Source organism: Trachurus trachurus, assembly GCF_905171665.1.
Source record: "Trachurus trachurus genome assembly, chromosome: 5".
Classification (NCBI taxonomy): domain Eukaryota; kingdom Metazoa; phylum Chordata; class Actinopteri; order Carangiformes; family Carangidae; genus Trachurus; species Trachurus trachurus.
In genome coordinates this window covers 30,376,302-30,402,924 of record NC_139896.1, presented here as the reverse complement: position 1 = coordinate 30,402,924, position 26,623 = coordinate 30,376,302, and the positions used below count along the sequence as shown (strand labels likewise).

The following is a 26,623-nucleotide window of genomic DNA, read 5'->3' as shown; positions in this document are numbered from 1 at the left end:
CGGGCTAATCCTGGGCGCCAGCAACTCATTTAATCATCTCAATAGAACTCCATTAGCCTGCGCTTTTAAGAAATATCAATAAGTGCTGTCAATAAAAGCAGATAATTCATCAAGGTCAAAAAATGTGAACGCCGCCTTCGAGAGTGCAGAATATGTGCCTGGCATCTATGTGCAAGCATTTAGATGGTGCTCTTCTTAACACCCTCTCCAGCTCTCCCAGCCACTTTTGATTCATATTTTGCAGGTTTGTCTAAGCAGCCTTGTGTACGACTCATATACTGTGGCTGTCATGTCCTTCTGTTCCCTGCATGGCAAACATGGGCTTTCTGAAGAACTGCCAGATTGCTTTAGGATATTTCACATACTTGAATTCCTAAACATACACTATACAGTTACGTGCGAGAAATGCATAGGCGGTTGCTCGCAGGACTCGTCTGTATTGGAGTATACTGTATCGTCTTTTCTGTTACCTCATGCTCGGTTCCTGTCGTGTCAAAGCTTTTACAGTCGGTGTAAGCTGGCCCAGAGGACTCCTCTGAGATTAAAAGGTAAAAGGGAACAGCCTTCTCCCACTTCAAGGTCAGGAGAACATGCCTTTACCCTGTAAGAAGCACTTAGTAAAGAGGAGACCTGTAATACTGTAAGGGCTTTTATCTTTGGTTCTGATTTAGTATTTAGGAATACATAAGAACATTTCAGCACAGTTATTATAAAAATAATAATAATTATTATTAATATGTTAGAATTCGGTATTGCACCTTTTTTCTATGTATTTCAAAGAAAATGAGTAATTAAATGAATGGAAATTGCCGCTAAGCTCTTTCAGATGTGTTATCACAGCTTCTCGAATGTGCTCCGTCGCTTCACGGATGCTGCGTTGCGTGTGATGAATGGCAAATCAGCGGTCTCTCACTTTCGCTACAACAAATGTTTGTGGGGCAATGGTTGCATAAATGATTTGCAGACATGAGGCTTGAAGACACTTCAAGGAGACAGCTGCAGGGGAGGGGGTATTCCCCTACCTGCATGTATGATGATGGGCATTGGAACAGACAGGAAAAACCTTTACATACTTCTTATAATGATGGGATGAAAACATGTCTTTTAGCCTTTAAACTGCCCATATTGAAAAGTTTGGATGCATATATACATGAATCACTGTTGCAGAGATAGAATATTTAACTGTATTAGAAGTCTACACTTTTCTTTTTTTACATTTGAGTCTTGCTTTTATTGATATTTGCAAAGCAAGTCATTCAACTCAAACTCGGAGCATTATTTCATCTCTCAGGTATTGCTACAATGATACCGTGAGGCTGCATGGACTAATTTAAGCAAACAGTCCTCCTAAATCATCTGCATAGACATCCTGACCCCCTCCTCCCAGCTCCAGCTCTATGCAGGCTGCCTGAAAACGTGAGACTTTGCTCACTTCACTTCCCTCAGCCGAAGACACAGCGACAGTGTGTGCGATTTTTTTTTCTTCTTCTTTTTTTCTCCCTTTTCTTGGTATGTTTTCTTTTTTTAAATAAATGGTCAGGAACGGTATTGAATAGAGAACTAGAGAGACTCCACATACACTCTCAAACGTTGACCTCCACGTTCATCTCAAACCTCCTCTCGGCTCCTCGCAGGCTCACTCCAGGCAAAGTGTGTAAATTCCCCGCTGCATTTCTTCCAGGTGAAGAATGCCAAAGAAAATCTGGAGCAATTCTCAACCAGTTTAAAAATGCTTGAAATGTTTGCTCTTGAACTTTTAACTGTTGAAGAGATTGTTGCTACTGGCACGGGTTTATTTATTTCTTTTTCTCCTCCACACCTGAATACAGGAAAAGAAAATTAGCTGCAAGAGCAACGTTCGCTACCGTTGATTGCCGAACAAACACCTCCCACTGCATTTTCACCAAGGCCCATAACTCTTACATGATCCTGTTAACGGGGGAAATGTAGCTTTGGTCTGTAAATCGTCCAATGTGCAGAGATGGGGCACAGAGCAGCCTTCTGCAGGGGCCCTGGACCTTGCTTTGATCTCATTATAAAATGCAAATACACAGTACCCTAAACAGATCAAAGGTTCAACTTCCCATTGGATCTGAGGCTTAATAATAGCAGCCTGGAGCAGTTTTCTATTTTTTTAAGAAGCAATTTGGGTAGCTACTGGTCCTCCAGGACATTATTTACTCTGGAGATAATATTCCTGCTTCTGACTAGTGACTAGCCACAGCTCAGAAAAACCCTGCTCCTGTTGCTTATTTAAATTTTTTTTTTTTTTTTTTTTTTTGTGGAACGAGCATTTGCACTTCCTACCCCTATCTTCCACCTCAAGCTAAGGTTTTGCAGTGCCTGAAATCTGAAAGTGTAAAATTGCTTTGGTGCTAGACTCTCTGATACCTTCATCTACTTTCTTAACCTGTGCCATCATTACACCGTAAAGCAGGCATTTAAATTTTAAGCACTTTGCTGATATTGAACTCTCAGTAGCATCAATGCATATTTAGAGAGCCACCCTGTTCCTTTTGTAGCCTGTGCACCAGCCCCATCCCACAATGATCCTACTGTAACTACATCCATTTATTTTTCTCTCCATTCTAGTGGTGAATAAACATCGGCTGAGACGAGGGCTGATGAGTGATGAGGTGATGCAGCTGTATTTTTAGTAATTTTAGTCTGGATTCCTTGTTAATTGTAGAGACAGAAAAAAAAGTGACTGCGTGCTAGCCTGGCGCTGACTTTGTCAGGTGGTGGGAGGGGTAGTGATTCACTCGGCAGCCAGTTTGATCTTGCTGTGAGGCGGGTTCCCGTGTCAGGAAGCTCCAGCCTGGCCACCCGCCCACCAGCCTCACCTTGCACCCGCCTACCGGCGCCCCACCGCTCACGCTCTGGCCCTTAGAGTGGGCGGGGAGAGCAGGCTGGCAGGCCTTGGCACGGATACATTTTGGCAGGAGCCGCTGTCCCCACACTCAGCTGAGTGAAGTGCTGACTGCAGTGCAGAACATAAAAGGCCCGAGGCTTCTATCGCTTCCTCTCGTGGCCCGCAGGCCTGTGTAGAGATGTTGGCTTCAATTTTACTTGAAACTGTAGCTGCCTTTTTTTTTTTGGCAGCCATGGCGATGGCCTCTCAATTCATCCCATGCATATACGTCTTCTGTTATCGTTTTAAACCGTCATTAACCCTTAACAGCTCCCTTTTTGTTCAATGTGATCCAGCAGCCAGCTGTAAAAGCTGTTGACCATGGTCATCAATTGATTCAGTGAACTTCCTCCTCTGTGATAATGAGATCTGTTGGAGTCGATACCTGACTCACAGACTGGAATACTCCGCTTGTGCCATAGCAATTTTTTTTTTCTTCTGTCTAAGAATCTTTTCTAATGCTGGACAATGATAGGTTGTTGATCCCTGCACACATCCTTACTCGTAGCTCCGGGCCTTTGAAAAAAACACTTAATCAATGTGTATTGTTGAGCCTTGCTCTTCAGCTGGTAATTCTGGAGAAATATGAGAGGGAGCGTGCCAGCCCAGTCAGGGTGGTTGGGCAGTGAGTTTCCCTATTGTTCCCTAGTTAGTTAAGGTTTGGCCTTACTCCCAGTTTGAACTACAGAGTAGGATTTGAGTAGTTAGCTGAGTGGCATTAAAAGTGAAACTGTTGCGACCCTGCAGAGGTCACGATCTGCATTACCATGTCTTTTCCAGAGCTTCATGTCTCTTCATGTGGTGACTGAGATCATCACCTCCAGCAGGCCGTGCCCTTGCTTTGTCACAGATCTGCAGCCTCAAGTGCAGTTGGGCAAGAAAATCAACCCCCGTGTCACAGTTATAAACCGTGCAGAGTTTGAAGCACATTTCAGAACAACTTGTAACTGGAAAAATCATTAGCTCGTTCTTAGATTCTTCGGAGGGGAAGATGAAGGGCTACAGGGAGCTGCTCAGAAACTCCGTAGTCATCGTTTCGTGGCTAGAGAGATTCACACAAAAACAACACTTTGATTTCCCTGTGTATTAACTTAGTTTTCCCAGCTAATGGCCTTTTGCCCTCTGTTATATTTCCACTCGGTTGACTACCACCTTTGCATAATGCAGCATATGTACAGTAAGAGCATCTCATTGTTGAATATGTGTGAATGTTGCTGCACCATAGATCCTTTGAAGATGGATTGAGAGAGTCTGTTTTTTTTATGTTTTCAAATAGTTTGCTCTTGCACTGTAGTTAGGATCAATCTCAAAACCAGTTCTTTTTTTAAACAAATATATACTGTAATAGTTTTAGTTAAAACTTGTCAAGTGATTGTCAACTGATTGTAATTATATTATTCAGGGCTGTTGCTGTTATTTTTGACTGGACCCGAGTGGCAGGCTAAAAGTGAGACATTTGGATCACAGTTTAGATTAACAGTCTAATCGCTGTTGACATCACAGTTTGATGTGTTATAATTCATTGCACCATACAATAGATACTGATTAAACATGTCAATGACCCTTATAGATTACTAAGTAGTTTGTAAATGAGACCCTCATGTTGTAAAAGGCAAAAAGCACACAAGCTACCTCAGCAGGTAGTCTGTTAAGAATAATTGGCCTTTGTTTGGATATATATCTCTATATATTTACCAGTGTATATATAGAGATATATAGATTTTTTTAAAATCTCATTTTACTAAACACATAAAAATAACAATAGATGAAAGAAATTCCTATACTGAATTATTTTGACATCACCTTGTGTGTTGTTTTCCTGCACTCACACATTTCTCATCATGTGTGGTCACTCAGGGGGGAAAAAAGGCCCCAGATTAAATACTGTATTCTCAATGAACTGCAGACGTCTTAACAGAGTCATAGCATCTGGATTTATTACTTTAGTGATGCTTTTGGATAAAACCTAATCCCCTCCTCCAGAAAACTGCTAATAAGACGGCTACCGTCAGGCTGAATAATGGAGGAGAACCATAATGGCCGTTGAGTGTGAATATCAGGCTACCTTTGTTTACATTGGGATCACAGATGGTGCCTTTTAACATTGCCTGTTGTATGTGCACTGATTTTTTTTTTTTTGCCCTGACAAGGAGGAGGTGAAAGGAGCCGGGTGCACAGATGAATTCTGCATGCTATAAATAGAGCACAGTCCTTGGAATCTGCCCTGTTAAACTCATCTAAGCTGCATTAGAGCGGCTATTGCTGCCACTGGTTCCATCTCTATGAAAATTAATTTAGGTTTTTCAAGTAAATAAGGTGTGGTTTAATTTAGAAAAAAAAAATATTTTAGTAGGTGCGTGATTGATTGATGTTTTTTTCTTTTTTCTTTTTTTTTCTTTTCCCCTGGTCTTTTTTAAATGTAATTAATAATATTCATAATTAAGGTAGCCTGCTCTCCCTGAAGAACGGTTGCCTCCTGTGAAGCTTGCAGCTAATTTATCTGCCAGCACTGTAGCGTACACGCAGTGTTTCCTTTTTGGAAATGAAAGGGAAAGAGGCAGCAAGACTAATTAGCAGAGGCTGGAGAAGGATCTTTTAAAAAGTCTACAGCAACCTGAGACTGCTGATATGGTCAAAGGTTTGTAGCCCGACTTGAGTTAAGCCCTCCACCGAAAATCCACGTAGAGTGACTGGGAGCACGGCCACGCACGCTCGCCTCGCCTTGCCTCGCCGCCAGACTGTAGGTCATTCACATCTGATAGGAATTTTTAAAAGTAGTAGTCTGGCCTTGATGATTGGCATGTTGATAAAATCTGCATGGCAAGTAATTATCGTGGGAATACGTCCGGGCCGATGTTGTTCCATTTCTTCTTTGTTTTAATCCGCCCTCTCTCTTCTCTGGCAACAATTTAACCCGCATCACCTTCTGTGTCAGTCTCCTGCGGCTAATGGCTTCACTCTGCTCTTCGCAATCCCCTGCTTTTCTGGAATGAAAGCCGAGCAGCCGTGTCGTCTTTACACGACTCGGCTGCTGCCTGGCATTAAATGCTGCTTACTGATAAAGACGTCACCGTAGCCGAGGATGTAGGAAAGGGGGATTTTTTTTTTCCTTTGCACGATGGCTGTCTCTTATCCCAGAGAGATATTTGATCATCCTGCTGGTGCGTCCTCAGTGGGGTCAGCGGTCTGTGAGAGAGGGGGGTACAATGACACAGCTGTGGCAGCCGTGTGGAACCGGTGATGGATGACATGCCAGAATGGGCCACGCTGCCTTCCCAGGCGTCGGTATTGACAGGCTCAGCTCCTGCATCTCACATCCAGCATCAGCGGGGCTAATCGCGGGTCATGCTGGCCACAGATGTGACACGTGAATATCGCTCCCGTAATTGCTCATTTGTCAACGTCAACTTCTCAAACCGCGTGTTTTCACAGCCACGTTATTGAGTGAAACCCTGCTGTAATGAACAAACATTAAAAAAAATGAATAAAATTAAATTAAATCTCAAAAGAAAAAGGCAGTGCAAGTGTTTCACATATTGTCATCTTTGCAGATTCACCCTAAGAAAGGTCAGCCCCGGCATTGCTGGCGTTTAATGCAGCTATAATCAATATTTTTGTATCAGCCACCACATGACTGCTTGTATGTGAAAGGGATCGCTTGTTAGCGATGAACCCACAAGACAATTATCACCTGACTCTCCACTTCCCCTCCGTTCTACGAAGCATTTTTCATAACGATCATGTCATCGCTTTAGCTTTTCAGCTTGAAATTTCATGTTCTTTTGTTTTCCCCGTAGAACAAAAGGTAAAAACATCCCACAATCCTGTCCTCCACTCGTACTCACTTCATTAACAACAGGTTTGATCCTGAGACCGAAAGCATCAGAAACATTTCTTTAGCCGAGGACCACTTACAGTGAGTATTTTGAGGGATAAATATGATGACTAGTGTAAATGATATGCTATTCTTTTTTCTTTTTTTTATTCATTTATTTATTTTTATATTTGTGTGTGTGCACTGAGTGATTATAATCCAAACCCTGGCTCTAAGCCCTTCAGCCTGTGCTGCACCAGCCACAAGGCCACAGCCTCTCCCCAACAGTTAATTGCATCTGAATTAGTCCATTAATGTGGCCGTGTAGAGGGATGAAGGGGTGCACGGAGGTGTCTGGCCTCTTTTGACCACTGCAATGTATTATTAATGGGTCAGCAAGTCTGGCAGCTCTGCATTAACTTGGCTAATGGACTGTAGGGTGGGTCTGTGATTCCCTTTCAGAAGGAAATCAAATCTAATACACATTACAGGGGGAGAAAAAAAAAGAAGCTTTTCTTAGGCTATTTTCAGAGTTTGTTATTGAGAATAGAACAGCTTTTTAAATGGAGGAATTGCTTCTTGCCATCCCTTTGTGGATTTGCTCCCCGCTGACAGGTTAGCGTGGTCAGCCCAAGGTTATACCGAGTCATCACTCCATGTGTCTACAGTAATGTACTTTGCTAATGAAAAGCTAAGTATCAGATCAGATTGATGCAAACGGCCGGTTCTGTCTCTCTCTGTGTAGCAGCCTGCAGGCCGAGAGCATCCCAGAGCCAGGGGATGAGTGTAGGAAATGTTGCATGATGGGAACACAGCTGTATAAGAAATTGAAGCTCTTTATGCAGCACCTTATGCTACAGTACCAGACACCCCCTGCCCCCATTTTTTTCTTTTTTTTGACAGACATACTAATACTCTGTGAAAGTTGGCTCAACAGTACCAGGCAAACCAAGCATGGTTCTGGCTGTGATCGGCTCCAGTAACAAGACGGGGCCCCTTTCCACAGAATAAAATGCACATGTTGTATTTCATTGTGTTGCTAGAATTTTAAGTTTGCCCCCCGAAGCTCTTTGAATTTCCATCTGAGCAGACGTAATAGTGGTATATGGCTTGGGTCACTATTAGTTTCTCAGCAGACAACAGTTAAAAGAACATGACTCTGCAAAGATAGAAGGTTACGCAGTGCATGTGACTGTTTATCTGATGGCAACATGCATATTGAGCAGCAGCATAAACTCAATAATGTTTGTGTAGACATGCAGGAATAAATAAAAGGTCAAAACGTCTCAGGTTTTTCCTCTTCTCTATATTATGTGCTCTCAGTAGGACTTGATTTGTTTTGCGTTTTTATCTTCCAAGCGTCACGTTTTACTCTCTCTGTACTGTATTTAAATGTAAAATTTCCTCCTGACTATTTAAAGCCTCCAAGGTAAGAATATATACATCGAAGCAGCTCACAAAAGGCTTTCCGTGCCATTACTTAATTTGTCTAACTCTTAAGTGGACAGTTGGCACTACCCTGTCACTATTAGTAGCTGTAGTCAGTTCTTCATTGTTAGTGGGCACTGTAGTCAGCAGGCTGCTGTGAGCCATTGTCAGAGGATAGCATCAGAGGCTCTTCTTCTGGCTGATAATTAAGTGGCGTACTGACAAACGGCTTTCATCAGATCCCTCATGTGGAACTGAGAGCATGTGAAGGCTTTCAGGGAGGATAAACCAGAGGACGTCACTTTGCCTCCAATCTTTCATGGCCTTGTGCTGCCTCTGCAGTGGAGAAGGAAGGTGCCCTGTGTAGAGCACAGGGAGAGAGAAAAAAAAGTGTGATCGTGCAACGCTCAGACGACCAGACTCAATTTACAGCATTGTGCGAGGCAGCTCTCTTTGCTGATATCGTCAGTCTGTGCTGCTGTACCAGTTTCCCAGTTTGTCTAGATTGACCAAGCATACAGTATATGTGCTATGTATTTTTCCTATTTGAGAATCTGTCAGTTGTTTTTTTTGTTTCCTTAAGGCCGGCACAAGTTGTGACAACTTTGGTCACGTGGATGGATGGATGGATGGATGGATGGATGGATAGACCGACTGCCAGGGCACGATGATGTTGTGACAGTGACATAAAATGCTGGTCATTATAAAACCAATTGGCGCTATAAAATCGCGGGAAAGATCAAGACCGGTAGCAGCCAGGCTACACAAGAAACGACTAATGAAAACTGGTGTGTGTTACCGCGTGAATGTGCGTTTCAAATTGGTGTCTGGATGCCCCGGCTAAAGGCGGTTGATGAGTTAACGTTCGCTAATGTTAGCTCGGCAGCTAAAGAGGAGTGTAAGCTTTCAACGGGATCAATTTAGATCATATCTGATACCTTCGGCTTTAATTATCAGATGTGACTTAGCAGTAGTCGCCATAATTAGACGACCACAAAGCAGTCAACATAGAATTTAAATCTAATTTAAATTTCACTGTCAGATGTTTTTTTTTTACAGATTAGTGCACTGAAAAGGTCATTATAAAAAATGTCGGTAATACAGCTGTTATCCCTAATTGTGAGCAGCAGTAAGTTGCACTAATTAACTAGAAACAGATATATTCTTTAAAATTAACTTCTAGTAAATCAACAGTGCTGGTGTCAGAAACGTGTCTATTTTTACTCATAGGATTTTTAAAAACATCCAAAAATTGTTCTCATTTATTCTGAAACAAATAGCGTACATGCCTAAGGTAATATATCTACAGTAATAACAATTTTCATACTGTTGTACAGCAATACAACAGATATACAAGTATTATTTCTCCCCCTTTGGATGGAGCAGTGACCCCATAGACTTTTATTTTATCATCTCCAATCTGGGCGTACAGTATCTCAGCCTCTTTATCCCAGCCTAATCTACTGTAGTGTACTGACTGGTGTACCGTTAAAGAGCGTCATCTATCACTCAGCCCCGCCGGCTTCTGAAGAGGTCTGCGCTCATCATCGTTTCTCCTCTGTTCTTCTTGGTCCATTTCCAATGACAACCCCCGTGGAAGGTCAGAGATTTTCTGAAATAATCCACTTAATGAAATCATGCTACACTTCTGCATGCCACACCGTGCAGTTGTGTAGCAAGTGTCACAACACCAGAGGTTGTTCAAAAAAAAAAAAAAGCAAAAAAACGCTTCGGCTATGTGTGTGTGTGTGCGTGTGTGTGCAGTTTGGCTCTGAGCAAGAGAGTGAGACAGTGCGAGAGAGGCACAAATATCAGCAAAAGAGACAGAGAGACAAAGACAGATAGGTCTCTGAAGGACTGTGATCAAACAGGCCTCATATGAGTGGCTCAGGGCTTTTGTTGTAGTGTGACCTGCCATTCACTGTTGCATTAAGTGAATTTTCCCCCACAGCTTTTCAAATTTGCAGTGACTGCCTCCCAATTTACGAGGGGAATGCTCGAATTTCAAACGCAGCATTCAAGCCAGGGCTGTAACCTCGAGTGCACCTAGAAAATAATGCACAAGTTTGGGTTTTTTTTCCCTTGAATTTCTGCAGGTCCATTTCCAAGGCTGGCCTTACAGCAACAAAGCAGGTAGAGAAGGGAATGTGGGTGCATGCGCCTGAGTGAGATTGAGTTCAGAACGCTTACATTGGAGCTTTTGGTCTCTAACCCCACTGCTTCTGTTGAAAAGGGAACATCCTTGGTGCAGCCTTCATAAACTTCTTATACGCCACTAGAGAACTATGGTGGTTTTGTATTGGCTCAGCCAATTGTCTGAGCTCTATAGGACGCTCTATCCTTGGATTACCCTTAGAAAAATTACTTGGCAGATGGAGTTTGGGTTGCTGCTTATACTTGGCATTGGTGTCAGGTAAGCTCCACGTCTATTTCAGTATATGTTTGCAGATTTCTCTGGTTAATGTTTACACGAGTGGTTAATATGTAGTAGACAGCTTACTTCAATAAGGCCCTCTGAAGTGATCAGAAATGGTTGTAACTGTAGCTTGCTTTTGTGCGAGGAAAAAAAAACCAGTCTCTCCTTGCACATGTACTGATGTGCTTTTCCTCCACTGATGAAGCACATTCTGTACCTCTGTCCATTCTCTTTACCGTTCCTGCAGTTTGGATGTATGGAGCTGGCCTCTGGAAACACTGCACCTGTGGAGGCCGATGCAAACCAGCAACCTTAGCTGTCATCTCAATTGGCTCCCCTGTAGTTGCACAGAAGACTTAGACAGCTTTCATGTCTTTCTTTTTTTTCTCTTTTTTCCCCCTCCTTCAATAAAAAAGTACAAGCATCTCACTATCGCAAATATTCTTATTTTTTGTCACTTTTTTTTCTTCCACTTCTCCTGATAACATGTTCTATTTGAGTCCGCACATGTAATCGCTTATCAAGCTAATTTCTTTTTTCTTTTCTTGCATGTATTGACCTCATTATATGAGCCTGCCAGTGAAAAATGGGTTTAATTTAACTAAATGTTCACTGTTGTGGAGGGGGGGGCAGAAAAATACAATTTCCCCATAGTGTCATCTTCTTCTGCAGAAGTAGCTGTTGAGTTTTAATTACTATAATACCTCAGTGTGCTACACTAGATGACCTGCGTCTAGATAGCAAAAGTTAACAATCATTCAGGTTTCCTGCTTTTCCTTTGTCTGTGCATTACAGACAAAGACACAGAGCCCTCTGAGCGCGCTCTAACAGGTTATTCTATTGATGACAGATTTCACCTTGGCGTGTATTTTTCTGCGGCAGGGCGAGCAAACTGTTAATGTTTTATTAAAACTACATACAAGTGAGTAAAGATCAGAGACTGAGGGGTTTAAGACCTAGCATGCGAACACATTACTACTAGATGCCAAGGGAGGCAGATCAAATGCCTTTGAAGATGTTACAAAAAATCAAGTTGAAAATCGTTATAGTTGACTTCATTGGTATTTGAGTGTGGGCTTTGGGTCTCTGGCTCGCTTCGCTAGATGCGAGAAAGTTTTTGCGGTGTGTTGGGCCGTGTATGTGTGTGTGTGTTGGCTGATTTCTCAAGTCTGACAGTGTGGTGTCGTGGGGGAGGGGTCACTGTAGTCAAAAAGGCTTAAGTGGCCCTAAATTCGCTCTTGATAGGTGCTTTGTGTGATTATTACCGTCGCTGGATCTCAGGAAAAACCTCCTCGACAGCCACAGTTGAGTTTACATCATGATTTTTTTTTTTTACTACTTGTGATCATGTGTGGTAAAACAGGAGGTGACAGTGGTTTTGAGTGATCAAGATGCTGAGGGAGACGCAGCATCTGGCACTCCCTTTGTCGTCACCCGGGAGGTTTTTCCTCCGTTCAGCCAGAAGAGCCGTGTCGTTCCATCGACCTGCGGGTCAAAGCTATAACAGGATTAAATCATCTGACGATCGCACCTGGATGAAGTTACCTTTCCCTGCCTGTGCCGATGTGTGTCCGAGCATGTATTATTTTTATTTATTTCTTTTTAAGCGATGGCTTGCCGAGCGAACGCAGTGGCATCCCACATGCCTTCCCACACCCACTACAAATAGACAGCGAAGGTGCTACATTCCGTGGCCTCGGTGCCGATCCCCGAGGCTGAGGAGTATGTTCTGTGTTGGTGGGCATGTCACAGGGTCCGTATGAAATAACAAAGAATAAAAATACTGTAATCTACCTGTATGTGTGTGTGTGTGTGTGTGTGTGTGTGTGTGTGTGTGTGTGTGTGTGTGTAACCAGCGGATGTTTGGCCTTTCTTGGTTTTTCAGTGATTAAAACATGTGCAGATCCATTTTCTGTTTATGAACTATTTGTTTAAGCTCCAGTGTGCTGATTTAGCAAATTTAAGGATTTGATATTGGCCTCCTTCCCAAAACATACAGCCTGCGTCTTAATGATGAGTATAGCTATTCTGATCATTCTGCTCATTGATTATAAATGTAGTAGAATTGTGGCTCCTAGTCATGGCGTGTTATTTAACAGGAAACTAAATCAAAACACTCAAAAAAAAACCACGAATATTTTTATTTCCGTTCATTCAGCAGGAAGAGGCTGCCACATAGTGATTTATTTTCATCATATCACTTATATGACACTGACCTCTTTGTGAGGTATTTCTGTGTCATGTTGTAAACACTTTACATATTCATTAACAAAGCAACAAGGTCTTTCTTTCTCTCTTTCTTTTCGGTTGTCTTGGTGCTCTTCACCCGCTCATTCACTCACCCACTCTCCTCGGTGAGCAGTCCGCTCCCAACCCCTCTCTTCATCCGCTCATTCAAGAGATCTTACTTCTGTATTTCTGAACAGATTTCAAGCATCTATCTCGGCACAAGCTCAAGTCTTTTCTATCCCTGCATCATTCAGAGTTGCTGACAGGTCAATTAGAGGGTTGAGGTCTTGTCCTCCAAGCGATGGTTACTCACAAGAATGCTTGCTTTGGTGAATCTCCCACCTTCTGCGCAGAGTAGACCATCTATGCAACACATGCCACTATGACATTGCTGTTTTATTATTTTTTTTATCAGAAAAGCCCTATGCTACACTGTGTCTTTTATTTTATTGACACACATTGATTTTGATTCTATACAAATTAGGATAACATTAAAAAGGGGAGGGGTACTGTGAGCAGGTTTGTAACTTCTCTCCTCCTCCTCAGACCTGCTCTTGATTGAAAAATGTGATCTGAACCAAAGAATATATTTTTCTTAACCTGGAATGTCGTTCTCTCTCTCTCTGAGACGGTCCTGCCGTGGCGGTCATTGTAATGTTTAACTACTGGTTCCTGACACCGTTCACTGCTGAGTGTTTTCCCACACACCCCGCAATACTAGGGAGAGCACTTTGATCACAAAGGCAGAAAATCCAGCAGCCTTTAAGTCCCCCCCCCCCCCCCTCTATTCTGAGTTTAATCTAAACGCTTTAAGAGCGCCTCCAGGTCATCCCCGACTCTCACTTTGTCTGAGGAATGCATCAACTAAACTCACAACAGCGCTAATGCCTCCTGTTTCCTTTTGTTAGTTGTGGGAAATAAAGAGTTGGTGGGCCCTGCTTGTTTTGTTCGACCTCGTCTGCAGGTGTAAAGTCGCAGGTAAATGGTGTGAATGTGGGAAGACCAGGGAACCTACGGGGACGTTGATTTATTCCCGTCGGACCACAGTGTGACTCTTTCCTCCCTCCCTCCTCTCGGTCGCTGGTGTTCGTCGCCGTGTCATAACTGGTATGTGGTGTGCGGTACGTGCGTCTGTCCCGGCATGTCCGCTCGGCTCCCTTGGGTCCCTGACCATGTGCGCGGGGTGCCTCCTTCTCCCCAGCTGTGAGGAGCCGGGCTATGACATGGCCTGTCCCTTTAGCTCACTCTGAACGTTTGACACGCCGAGCGCAGAGGTCAGCCTGACCTACTTTCCCCTGGCGGCCCTTCTGCTGAGCTGCAGCGCTCCTCAGCAGGGGGGGGCAGGGGAAGGGGAGGGGGGGCAGCGAGGGCGGAGCTGCTTACGCCTCCACTGCTGTCCTGGTGTGTTAAATCACCGCCATTTGTTCAGAGACACGCTCCAGTGTGTGTGTGTGTGTGTGTGTGTGTGTGTGTGTGTGTGTGTGCGTGCGTGCATGTATGTGTTTTTTTTCTTCTTTTAGGTGTGTAGGAGGCATCCCACACACACACACACACAGAGGCTTGTGCTGAGGTTGGATATGAAGTGCTCTGTGGGGGTTGCAGGTAGATGCTGGGCAGCACTTGGGCAGGACCCCTGCAGTGAGCTCTGTCTGACTCACTTTGTGTACCACCGTTCACACCCTCTGACCTCCTCCACCTACTTCACTTTCCTGTATATATACCCTTCTCCCAACTTAGATCCCACTGTCTCCGAGCGGATACTTTTAGACTTGGATGGTAAATCTGAGGAGCTGCTGGTAAACTGCTGAAATGCTGTTTATATATGCCACCGCAATTGGCCTTAATTTCTCATCAGTCTCCCTCCCTCTCCTGTGTTTCTCCTACTCAGCGAATACTGCGGGATCCATCGAGAACAGAGATCGTTGATGTCATCCTGTTCTCTCTCTTTTCTTACCGCCGACGTCGCTCTTGTAATATTTCAAAGGGGTATTTCAACATTTTGGAAAATTCACCTATTGCCATAATCCCTATAGTTTTAGGAGTAGATTCATTACCTTTAATTGTCGGTGCAAGCTGTTTTTAGATCGGCGGGGCAGAGACGTGAACTCTGCACGGCGTGCGGTATTTCCAGGCTTTCCCTCATCAAACTCATCAAATACACAATCCCAACTCCAAAACGACAAGTTGTGACCTGCACATTCACCACGCTATGAAATAATAATGGAATGTTACGAGACGGAGTTGTTTTCAAGGTAAATACACAACCGTAACTACATTCCAGACACGGCTGCTCGGCAGAGTGACCTCAAACGCGAAAGTAGTTCTGAGTATTTGCTCGATGTGTTGTAATGTTACGTAATTATACGTTATTTTTTCATAGCGTGGTGAATGTGCAGGTTACAACTTGTTCACAAGAGCGTTTTGAAGTTGTTGGATTGTGTATTTAGTTTGATGAGGGAAATGTAGAAATACTATGAGCCTCCATTGCGTTAGTTGAGCAGCTCACGTCTCTGCCCCGCCGATCTAAAAACAGCTTGCACCGACAATTAAAGGTAACGAACCTACTCCTAAAACTACAGGGATTATGGCAATAGGCAAATTTTGAATGTTGAAATATCCCTTAAACATCCTGCACACACAACTGCATCCAAGGCGGCGCGAGGACTTTGCCGGGAGCAGCCAGGCAGAGTTCATTAAAAAGTAAACCTCTAATGTAACAGCAGGCATCGGCTGCTTGACTGTATCAATGATTTAGGTCCAGCAGAAGGTCCTTAATGGATAGAGCCACCTTCAGCTGCCTCTGTCTGCCTGGCATCAAGTGGCACACGCACCAAGACACACAAACACACACGCAGGGGCCGGGCTGGGAAAATGGCTTTAAGTACTTAAGTGTGTATGGCATTGTACAGATTGCATCACATACCCAGACGTCCCCCCCCCCTGTTGGACATGTGTCAGAGTTTGAAAGCGGCACAGGCTGGCTAAATTGAGAGGCCTCGTATCTGTTTGTCACCATCTACTATGCATGGTCACACTCTGTGTTAACATTGTTTTATTCATCTGAACTAATGTCAAACTGTGACGGGGCGAGGCGCAGAGTGCAGAGTGCAGCCAAAAAGGACGGGGCCTGTATAATGGCGCTGTCAGCGTACGCCTGTACTGAGGAGACGGGGATGAGCGAGAGCAGGATCTCCTGTCATGTTTATCTGTACTAAACGTTGGGGTCAATCAGGGCGACCCGCACTCCTACTCACTCTTACTTTGCCTGTCTCGCAGTTGTTGAGATACATATGTCAAGTCTGTGGCACTTTTCAGATCTGATTCCGCAGATAAGTGTTTTTTTTCCTGCGTCGCGGCGGTACAGCCTCTCGCTCAAGAGAAAAGTGGCTATCATGTCGCTGGATTACGTTCAACCACACGGAGCTCTGATGGCAGAACGAGCCTGGATGCTTCCATATCTAGTTTTTAAGATCCGATAACAGTGTGACCAAAATATATTGTGGTTTGAATCCTTTCCATGAATGTATTCTTGTGTAACAGAGACTGAAACGGTTGATAACATGGTTGTACAGTACGCCTGTGGTAATACTTGAAATGCATGGGACTCAACAAGTCTGATAGTTAATCTTAATAATTTCCAGTTTCTCAGATGTAATGTAATTTTTTGTGTGTGTGTGTTTATTTTTGAAATTATTGATAAATATTTAAAGATGTCAACTTAGGTTCTCAAACAACCTGAGATACCTTAGATTAATAGATTTAGATTAGATTACTTCACAGACAAAGTTATGATTTAAAAAAATAATTAATTAGTTGGTTGACAATGTTGTCTGTGCAGGTGGATTCAGGCTCCTCGGTTGAGGCATCTTTTTGGGGAAACTCCACCCCAAATCTTTTGAGTATCAAAACCTCTGGTATTGAAAGGTGCCTTATATTTTTTTCCTTTTTACCCTCATAAAGAACACAAGCCGTTATCTTGAATACAGGTTAAATAGATTACGTTTCATGAGTGGCAAGCTAAAAAAGTGTCTAAATATCCTGCTCTCTGCTGTCGTCCGTTCTCCTGCTGCTAAATCAGGCTTATTATGCTGCTTCTAGTACAGTTTGGTGACTGGAACATGTTGACCCATGTACAGGTATAACAGAATAATGGATTATGACTAATACGTGTTAAGAGGTTTTACTGGACATTTTTTGTCGGCCCTGAAAATGTGTCATTTCTATATTGCATTGACTTGTGTGGATACTTTTGTCCAAAGCAGTTTAGACCAAATGCATCCGGCCTTGATAGAAAAAGATGAAAAGTGTAACGAGCCACTAAAAGCATCTTCAGCTTTTTCAACTTTTAAAAATCGTTTTTAGAAATGAGCCACACATGCTGAGGCTCGACTTGTCAAGATGTAGTTTTTTGGGTTATGTTGTAAATGCGTTTTTTTTTTTTGGTGACCCATTGTTACATGATTACCAGCAAAGACAGCAGGGCTGGTATTGTTTTCACCTTGTCGGTGTGTATCGTGTCATCGTGGCAAAGCGCCTCCTGTAGCAGCAGCACCGATCCAGAGAGCCAGGTGCTCAGACGTCTGTGAGCTTCACATCCAAACCAAAGCTGAAAGGCGGGCGTGGTCCGGCCCATAAGCACCCCCACTGTTGGTGTGTTAATGCAGTTAAGACTGCTGAGCACTGGTGGCTCAAAGCGTCAACACGCTGACGGTGTCGTAGCTGGTGTGATCCCATCACCAGACGCGCTCAAGATGTTTTTTTTTTTCGTAACCCTTTTTTTAACACCTAAAGGTGCATGTTGGATTCTGAAAAGATAGATTAAGGTTCAAGTTTGACTTTCAGAAAATATTCCCTCTTGGCACAAGAGCAGAATGATTTTGACTCTGACAACCCCCCCCCATCCCTCCCTCTTCATTTTCTGCAGGAGAACAGTATTAGACTTCTTCTGGATTGCACTGTCATTTCAGAGTGATTTAACCAGCAAGATTGACAACATTACAATGAGGCTGTCATTATCATCCCTCCTGTGGTATAATTGCATATAGTGTTGAACAAGCCGTCTCTCTCTCTCTCTCTCTCTCTCTCGCTCTCTCTCTCTCTCTCTCTCCGACTGCCTCTTATCTCCTGCATCCGTTAAACTCATCAGAGAATCCTACAGCTTTTTAGTGTGGCCATCTGTCAATACCACTCCATAAAGTGGAGAGGGAAACATGTGCATCCATTGGCTCTTGTAAGCCCTCGTCTGGCCGGCCTCCAGCTGGTTCTGAGGGCCTTGCTGTGGCTGGTTAACCCGGGCCTGGAGCGTCACTCTCCAGCCCTTGTGGCTACTTAAGCCCACCTCGCCTCCCCGATCAGGCAGCTGGATGAACCTCCCTCTTCACCGCGGTGGAGTAGCTTGTAACACTGTAATGAGTTAACTTTCAGAATGATCTACATAATTTATTTCCTGTCCCCACAGGAGGCCGCTGAAGCATTAATTAATATCAGGCCTCGCTATCTGCAAAAAAAAAACCCATCCCAGTGTGGGATTCCTTCTGGCTCCTATTTTTGGCACCCGTGGAATTCGATATGTTGTGCAACCAGAATGCTGATTGTTGGACATTGATGAAAGATATCTCCTCCTGATGGCTTTGTGCGCAGATTGTGCTCATGCATAGGTGAAAGCCGAGGCGCGGTTTGTAGGTCAGATCTGACGCCGCGGAAACGAGCCCACCTCGATGACAGGGGCTGTGACTAAACCTAAGTGATACATGCCATGAGGTTGTGTACTCCATGTTGCTGCTGGCAGCGATCTTCCCCACACTCCTGTACTACAGACTTGTTTGTGCTAAGCTGCTTTCTGATATGTCTTTCTCTCTCTCTCTCTTTCTCTCCCACAGAACTCAATACGGCACAACCTGTCATTGAACAAGTGTTTTCTCAAAGTGCCTCGCTCCAAAGATGACCCCGGAAAGGTGAGACTTTGAAAATAAAATAATTAAGATAATAAAATGTATAAATAAGAAAGAAATATGTTGAGATGTGAGTGAGTAACCACTGCTGGTAGGTTTCAGTGTTACAGCACTTTTATTTTTTTGTATGCGTATCATGCGATCTCTGGTAGAAAAATGTTACCTTTGAATGGCTGCCAGGACTCTGACAGTCTGGAAATGCATGGCATGCTTGTAATCTATTATGAACCTCCCACCCCCACAGAATTGCATTTCAAATGTAAGGACAGACTAGTTGTTTTTTTTTGTTGTTTTTTTTGGAATCGACACAGACAGCAGATGTTGGCGAGGAGAGAAAATGAGAAGTCAAAGACAGGTAGAGACGGGGCTGTAACAGGGGAGAGGTCAGGTCATTTCCAGAATCTGGCATCCCTGAAGTATTTACTGAAGGAGCTGCACCGTCTCAGGAAAAGTAAACAGACCTCATTTGCTCCCCGCTCAGCTCTCCAGCTCCCTCTCTGTAAAAGAATGTATAGTCCCAACATGTTAATTTGACATTTGAATCTCAGTAGGACCACCGCCAGTTTTCTTTTTCAGCTCGATTTACTTCACAATCTCCAGCGACATCAACCTGATAAGCAGCATCCCCCCCCCTGATCCGCCTGATAGCTCATAGAGAAGAGGCCTATGGGCCTATATTTAGTAGCGTGGTGTGCATAGGTCTAACCATATGTAGCCTAACCCAGATTTCATCCCGACACTGTCAGAGCATACGCTACATATGCTTAGGGAACCGCACAAATAATTACACACACACACACACCCACACGCACGTACACACCGACACATGCATGAAGAGCTACGCCTAGCTGTGTAGAGGATGGGGACTGAATGCTAATTTCATGTTTTGCTGTAATCCTCTGATATTGACACTCCTGGGAGCTGCTCCACTAAATACAAAATAATCTATTGCTGTATGGATCCCATTCCAAATGCATGGCCAACATGCTCGCATCCTTAATGTTTAATTTGGAATTTTCCTCACTCCCTTCCCCCCCGAAGACAACTTCAAAGAGGAGCTAGCCGCTCTTGATATGTTGCATCAATATTGTAATGTGGCAGGAATATGAGAACTGCTGGTTGGATGAGATAGGAGAGTCATGTCGCTCTCTGTCTGTCTCTGACTCCGAGATGGTGTAAGAGATGACAGTTGGTATTGTACACACACACACACACACACACACACACACCCTGTCTACCTCAGAGGTAGAGACGCAGCCTGTGAAGGGCAACCGTTAATGGTCTTTATTTTAATTGGTCTTACATCCTGAAGTTGCGCGGGTAATTGCTGTACTTTTTGTGTTTGTCCTCTCTATATTTACACACAAAAGTGGAACTAGATGACATAATTTATGTTGATGTATGAAAATGAGCTGCGTCATTTACGGGAAGAGAACACAGGCTAGTGTACATCTGTTATCAGGATCTTTTTCTTTTTTTTTTGTTCAATCTTAAACCGCGGCCTTTGTTTTATCACTGCAGAGAGAATACTGTGGCTTTTGCTGTGTTGTTGCCCCAGACTCCACGGACTCACTTTGTTTGGCATTGCTACAGTATATTGCAGTGTATTTGTGAATAATTTAATGACTCTTTATATGTTTTTCTTTTTTCCTGCCAACTCTCTGGGGGTGGGTGAAGGGAAATGCAGAAACTCCCCTCCCAAGAGGTTAACTTAAAGTGTTTTTACCCCGCTAATTATAAAAAAAAAAAGCACCATGCAGCCTGGCTTTGTCTCTGTGACTCCCAATTTTGAAACATCTGCATTTGTGCCGGTGCATTTAGCCGCTGAATCTCAACAAAGAGACGGATCACATGTCTCACCTGCGCATGTTGTTGTTTGGTTGAAGCCCTTTGTACAGAACATGGGAAGTCTAATGAGGTTTCTGCTGCACTTGACTGTAGCCTACATCAATATGAGATGTTTCTTCATCTTGGGTTGATTGTGCTGTGAATTATTCTTCCCTCTGAGGAAAATGTTAATTGACCCCAAAGCCTAGCACATATTAAAACTTATAATTTTAACCCCCTGACGAATATAGGCCAACTCTGGCTTTTCATTTTAACAACTGCAGCAGCGGTGTATGTGAGCTGTGAATATAAGAGATTTACTGGCTTTAACAAGAGCGGGTCATTGTGTATGCAGCGGTTATTGTATAGATACTTGAGATACAGCATGTTCTATGGCCTCTCTTGTTGTTCAGAGAATTTCTTATGAAAATATCAATTATTCTCTCTGCTAAGGAAGTAATTTTAAAGGTCCTGATCTCACTTTCTCCTGACAATTGAGATTTTATCGGGGGTCATATGAAATATTAAAAATAAATTCAGAACTGGCGGGGCCTTAGGGTAAAAATCTCATTTTTAACAACTGTAAGCTGCATTCCTGTTGGCTTCGAGGAGGAACACCATTGAAAAATAAATTAAATGGGGCCGAATGCAAAGATAAATAATGCATCCTGGTTGTGGAATTGCTAGCTGCAGCCCCAGAGCCAGCCCCAACTGTTCTTTCCTTGATTAGCCTTGCTCAGACCTCAGAAGAAAGCAGCACGGCAGGGCTAGAACCGCCTGGATTCCTGGGCTGAGACTTGCCGAGCCTTCATCCCTGGCAACACAGGCGCTCCGACTCAATACCTGAGGCTGAGGAAGTACAGCTTCAGGAAAGGCTTAGCATTTTCACCACCAGCAGCAGCTGCCCTCACCAGCCTCTCATTGAGGAGCCGCCGCAGAGGAGGAAAAGCCGAGTCTTTTCTTACTAACAAAGCCAACCCACCCACCGCACAAACTCGCAGCTATCGGCTCAAATAAAGGCATTGGCTGACAGACTTGAACACGGCGGATGAGGCCTCGGAGTGTTTAATAATGTTGCGCCAAAGCGGTGCCAAATAAAAATCTGATGCTTGTTGTCCTGTCATGCCGGGGCGGGAACGTCTCGGTGCGGTACAAACATCCCAGGGATGCCCCGTGAGAAAGCATTTTGTTGTTGTTGTTGTTGTTTTATCAGCTCTAAGGCTCTCCCCCCCCCCCCTCTGTCTGCAGGGCTCTTACTGGGCCATCGACACCAACCCAAAGGAGGATGCCTTGCCTACACGGCCAAAGAAGAGGCCGCGGTCTGGAGAGCGGGTGAGTCCTGATGAGAGAAACTCTGCTGGAGCTTTTTGCCTCCAATCTGGTCTTGGTTGAGTGCCTCTGAATTGTTACTTTTTTGCCTAAGTTTTCTTTTTCCTATGGCCTCCTTTTTTTTTTTCGCTCCCACTTTCTCCCACTCTTTCTCTACCACATGCAGTCGCACGCATGCATCCGAACACACACACACACAGACTCAGTAGGAGTTCATATCCAGACTTTATGTAACTGCCTCTCCACGCTGCTTCGGTAGCCTTGTCATGAAGTGGACTCCTTATTAATAAACTATGCCCCAGGCAGCCATTACATACATTACATTCGGCGCTCCCTTTTTTTTTTTTTAACAAACATCAATTAATGCAGAGCTGTGTGCGGTGGCTACTCGGAGCGGTGGCTTTTGTCTTTAATTATGGATGAGTTTTGTGCGGCGTTAACGTACAGCTGTTCAGGTTTTAGCGAGCTGCTCAAATTGACCTGGCCCTGGGGCATCCCGACTTAGCGGGCTCTTGCCTCCTCCCTCCTCCCCAACGTGGCTGACCAGAGGGGAAGGGAGGATTCTGTTAAGCCGGCGAGAGCAACACACAACATTGTCTCTAACACACACACACACACACACACAGGCACGGAGACAACATGAACTTATCATGCTATTCATGTAGCATCAAGATATACAGTCACATTCACTGACCATAGAGCTTCTCCATCCTCATGTTATTCTGTTTTATTTACGAGACACGCAGGGCTACAGCAGTGAAGAAGTGAGTGGTTGTTAATATGCAGCTCTGCCAACAGATTGAACCAAAGCTCTCCTGATGCAGCTCTGTTCATTTGAGCATGACACAAAAGAACGCAGCAAGTGAAGAGCGCGTTTTCTGTAGGACACATGCGCCACGCTCACCCTGCCCCCCCCCCTCCAGACATTGTCTGCCTACGAGGCATTCCATTAAGGAGTCTCAGACACTGGAATTGAGAGTTTGTGAAATCTCATTTATGTTTATCATGAATTAAAAATGGTATTCTTGGCAGCCAATCCTCTTACAGTAAGCAGTTTTGGGAGACAGGCATGGAAGAGTTATCTCGCCCAACAGTGAGCCTTTACAGGAAGACGAGGGCATGTGTGTGTGTGTGTGTGTGTGTGTGTTTGTCAGTGTATAATATGTGTGTGAGGTGAGGGTGGGGATGGGGTCTTGTCTTGTCTCCGTCTTCTCAGAAAGCACAGTTCAAATGTGACCTAAATAAAGGTGTTGCTCCGTCATTTGACAACAGTTCTGGTTTATTTTTATTTTTATTTTGTATCTTACACATAGATATGTATCTGTTGTTTGTCACAACCATAATATAGGTCCTGCTGGATAATTGGATAATGCTACTTTTTTTTTTGTCTGCCTCCACCCCACCCTCACCCCCCCCCCCCCTCCCTCTCTTCCACCCCACAGGCTTCCACGCCGTACAGCCTGGAGTCTGAGTCTTTGGGGATGGAGTGTATGATCTCTGGAAGTGCCTCTCCAACGCTGGCAATCAACACTGTGACTAACAAGGTACTAGAGCCAGCCATCCAGCCTCCAGCTCCAACACACACCTGGCTACACGGCTGCACCCTGACCCCACCCACTTCTCCAACCACCTACAGCACTATTCCCCACAGAGAGAGGAGCCACTCTAGTGGAGGGGGGAGATACACGCACACACACACACACACACAAGCACACGCTCCTGTGCCTAAAGCTTCTCTGCAATGCAACCCACACCAAAATACACAACTATCTGCACTGCAGCACCTTTTTTTTTTTTTTTTTTTTTTCCCTCCACAACAACAGGCACCAGGCTCTTGTTATCTTCAGCGAGGAAATATGATGCTCACACTGATACTTAGCGCTTTGCGACCCGATAGACCTCACACAGTCCCGTGCACACTTGTAATACGATACTCCACACGCCGCATGGGGTTCCTTCATTCGCACCTGTAGTGGAGGTTGACGCCCAGAGTTGTGTTTCTCATTCTGTGGCCACATTACGCCGGCGCACTACAGGTGACCACCCCTGCTGCTGCCTCCGTCTGCTCTCACTAGTCTCTTTTTTTTTTTTTTATATTGTAATGTGTGTAAAAGCTTGGAAACACTTGTACATCACAGAGCAAAGCTACAGGGACTGCTAGCTGTTAGCTGTGAGTGTGCCTCTCACTCTGAAATTTAAATAGGCTTTTTAACCTTAAGCTCTCATCCTCTGGGCCCAGTGGGGGCAGCTCTCAGGAGTACTTTTAAAAAGCCTACAAGAGTCGCTTATTCATTTGCTGCAAGCTTTACACAAAAAAAAAAACACGGTTTAATGTGAACAGGGGTGTTCATAGGAAAGAGGCGTGTGCGGTGAAGTGCGTGCGTGTGTGTGCGCGCGGTGACATGGCCTTAAAAGCCTGAGCATATGTCAGTGTGTGTTCTAACTTGTGTGCACACGCATGTAGAGTATGTTTTCAGCTTGTTTTGACACGTGTGTCGCTGACAGTTGGCTAGAGGCTGTGTATGCCGAGAACACGCACGTCTGCTCCCAGAGACATTTTTCGTGCGTCTGCGGCAACGGGAAACATTCATGGGCCTAAAACGTGGAGGAGGGACAGACCCCAGCAGCAGCCTCCCTGCACAGTGAAAGCCCTAGTGGAGAGAACTGACAGCTCAGACCCCGACATCAAACACCTCCAGGCAAATAGCTCATAAAAAGCAACAAGTATAGAGCAGTAAAGCGCCACCCAAACGCAACAACTTTTTGGATTTCCAAGACGTGATGAAAGGAATGTTTTGATTCCGTCTGTTTTTTATTCACCCGATTGTGACGAAAAACTGTTTGGAGCAGCAACGCGAACCGGAGACAAAGTGGAATAGCAACAGATCTGAGGCCCTATCTCCTCGGAGAGAGCTTGTTTCTCACTGTCTTACACTGTAAACACACGACAGGCCACGCCTCTTTCAGCGCACTGTGCCAAGCCACAGGAATTCCCTCTCTCTGTTTTTCTCTCTCTCCCTTTCTATTCCAGTCCCTCTCTCCTCATTCCCGCCTTCTCAGACAGGCCAATGGGAGACGCCGGCAGGACGACTACTGAACCAGCAAGAATCTCTCTTCTCTTTCCCCTCGGCTGTCGGACATTCCTCACAAGATCGTACTACAGCCTCTCTTTTTCTCCCGCCGTTCTCACATACACTCAGACTTTTTCTTCCTCCTCCCCGTAAAGGTTGTGTTTCCGAGGCGGCCCCCCTAAACACTGGCCTGAATGTGATGAAACTTTGGCACTGAAGTGTGATGATCAAGGGAAAGAGGGGATTGTTGGAAGTGTGTTTGCTGATGAATAGTCTGGACTTTTTTCTCCTCTTCTCACTCTCTCTCTCTCTCTGCTCGTATCCCTTTGCTCCTCTCCTCTCATGTCTCTCTCCGTCAGTTCAATCCTGTGTGCAGGCATTGTGCTGAACACTGGCTGGCATTGTTGGAGACACCTGGGCCAATTTTGCTTTGATTTCATAATCCATGTCTCATGCTCCAGATTAGGCCTCCATGTAAAAGACACCTCTGGCTTTTTACTTAATTCACTGCTAAGAATAGAACTCTGACTGGCTCGCCTGCTAGCTAACACTGTACACAGTATTTACCGTGGAGCCGCTGCTGCCTGTACGAGCATGCTCGCCTTTTGTCTGTGTGTATTTTAACCCTCACATTTGTGCACATCTGTAACTGCGTGAGTGAGTGCATCCTTCCACGTACATGTGGGTGGGACGCGACCGGGTGTTTGTCTGTGACGGTGCGTGCGTACGTGAGTGGGCGTCTTGACTCGGGACTGTGGGGTCTGTGTAAACCACAGAGTAGTGAGGTTTTGAAATCATCACACTTTATGGGTGAGTAGAGTTAAAAATAGATTGCGGTGAGAGACTTACGGCTAAAAGCCTGTTTTACGACTTCATTACATATAACATTTATATTTCTGTGGCACGCTGCTTTTGATTAGCATTGTAGGGCTGATTTTTGTAGATGTGCTTAAGCTTTCAGTCTTAGCTGCTCATTGAGTTCCCCTTCACGCTAATGAACACTGGAGCCAAGCGCACACTGAGTGTAGAAGGGCGAGAGTTGCCTAATGAGCTTCTCTTACTACCCCACTATACTCCTCTCCTTCAGCCTCACCCCAATTTCTTGAACAGTGTTGGCTGGAGTCAGCTATTGCACTATTTTTCTTTTTTTTTTAATCGCTGTATTTCTATCTCATTCTACCAGAGCAGCAGCCAAGCTCCATATTAAAAACTTAATACGATGGGACACTCTCACACTGCATGTGTGCGACTTGGATTCAGACCAGAATTTCAGTCAGCCAGCCAGCCGGTCGGTTCAAGAGGAGCAGGCAGTCAGGGCTGCCTGGGTTTCCTTGCCTCCTTGTGGCTTGTGTGGTAGTTCGCTGCAGCTCAGCAGAAAGACAAGAGGCTTCAGTCCACTGCTGCTGCTGCTGCTGCTGCTGTGTGCTGGGCAGCGCCCGGCCAATCTGCCTGGCTGAAGGCTGCTGCCACTGCTGTCTCATTGTGCTGAGCACAGAGCCCACTCTGTTCCACTCACTGTGATGAGCAGAAGCCACCATGCTGCACTCAGTCACGGACACACACACACACACACACACCAGTCTTCGAATGCCAGGCCCTCTTCTGCTGCAACACCATCAGTGCATTACTGCCATTCCTCTCTCACAA

The 26,623-nt window shown here is 44.6% G+C and overlaps 1 protein-coding gene across 2 annotated transcripts in view; it reads left to right on the top strand.

Moving 5' to 3' along the window:
* Window positions 1-26,623, top strand: part of foxj3 (forkhead box J3) — a 45,954-nt gene that overhangs the window by 6,262 nt on the left and 13,069 nt on the right. For both annotated transcript variants that reach the window (XM_083972009.1, XM_083972008.1), the window contains exons 2-4: window positions 18,678-18,752; window positions 21,825-21,908; window positions 23,348-23,449. In XM_083972009.1, coding sequence (XP_083828135.1) covers window positions 18,678-18,752; window positions 21,825-21,908; window positions 23,348-23,449 — 261 coding nt within the window. The remainder of the gene's footprint in view (window positions 1-18,677; window positions 18,753-21,824; window positions 21,909-23,347; window positions 23,450-26,623) is intronic.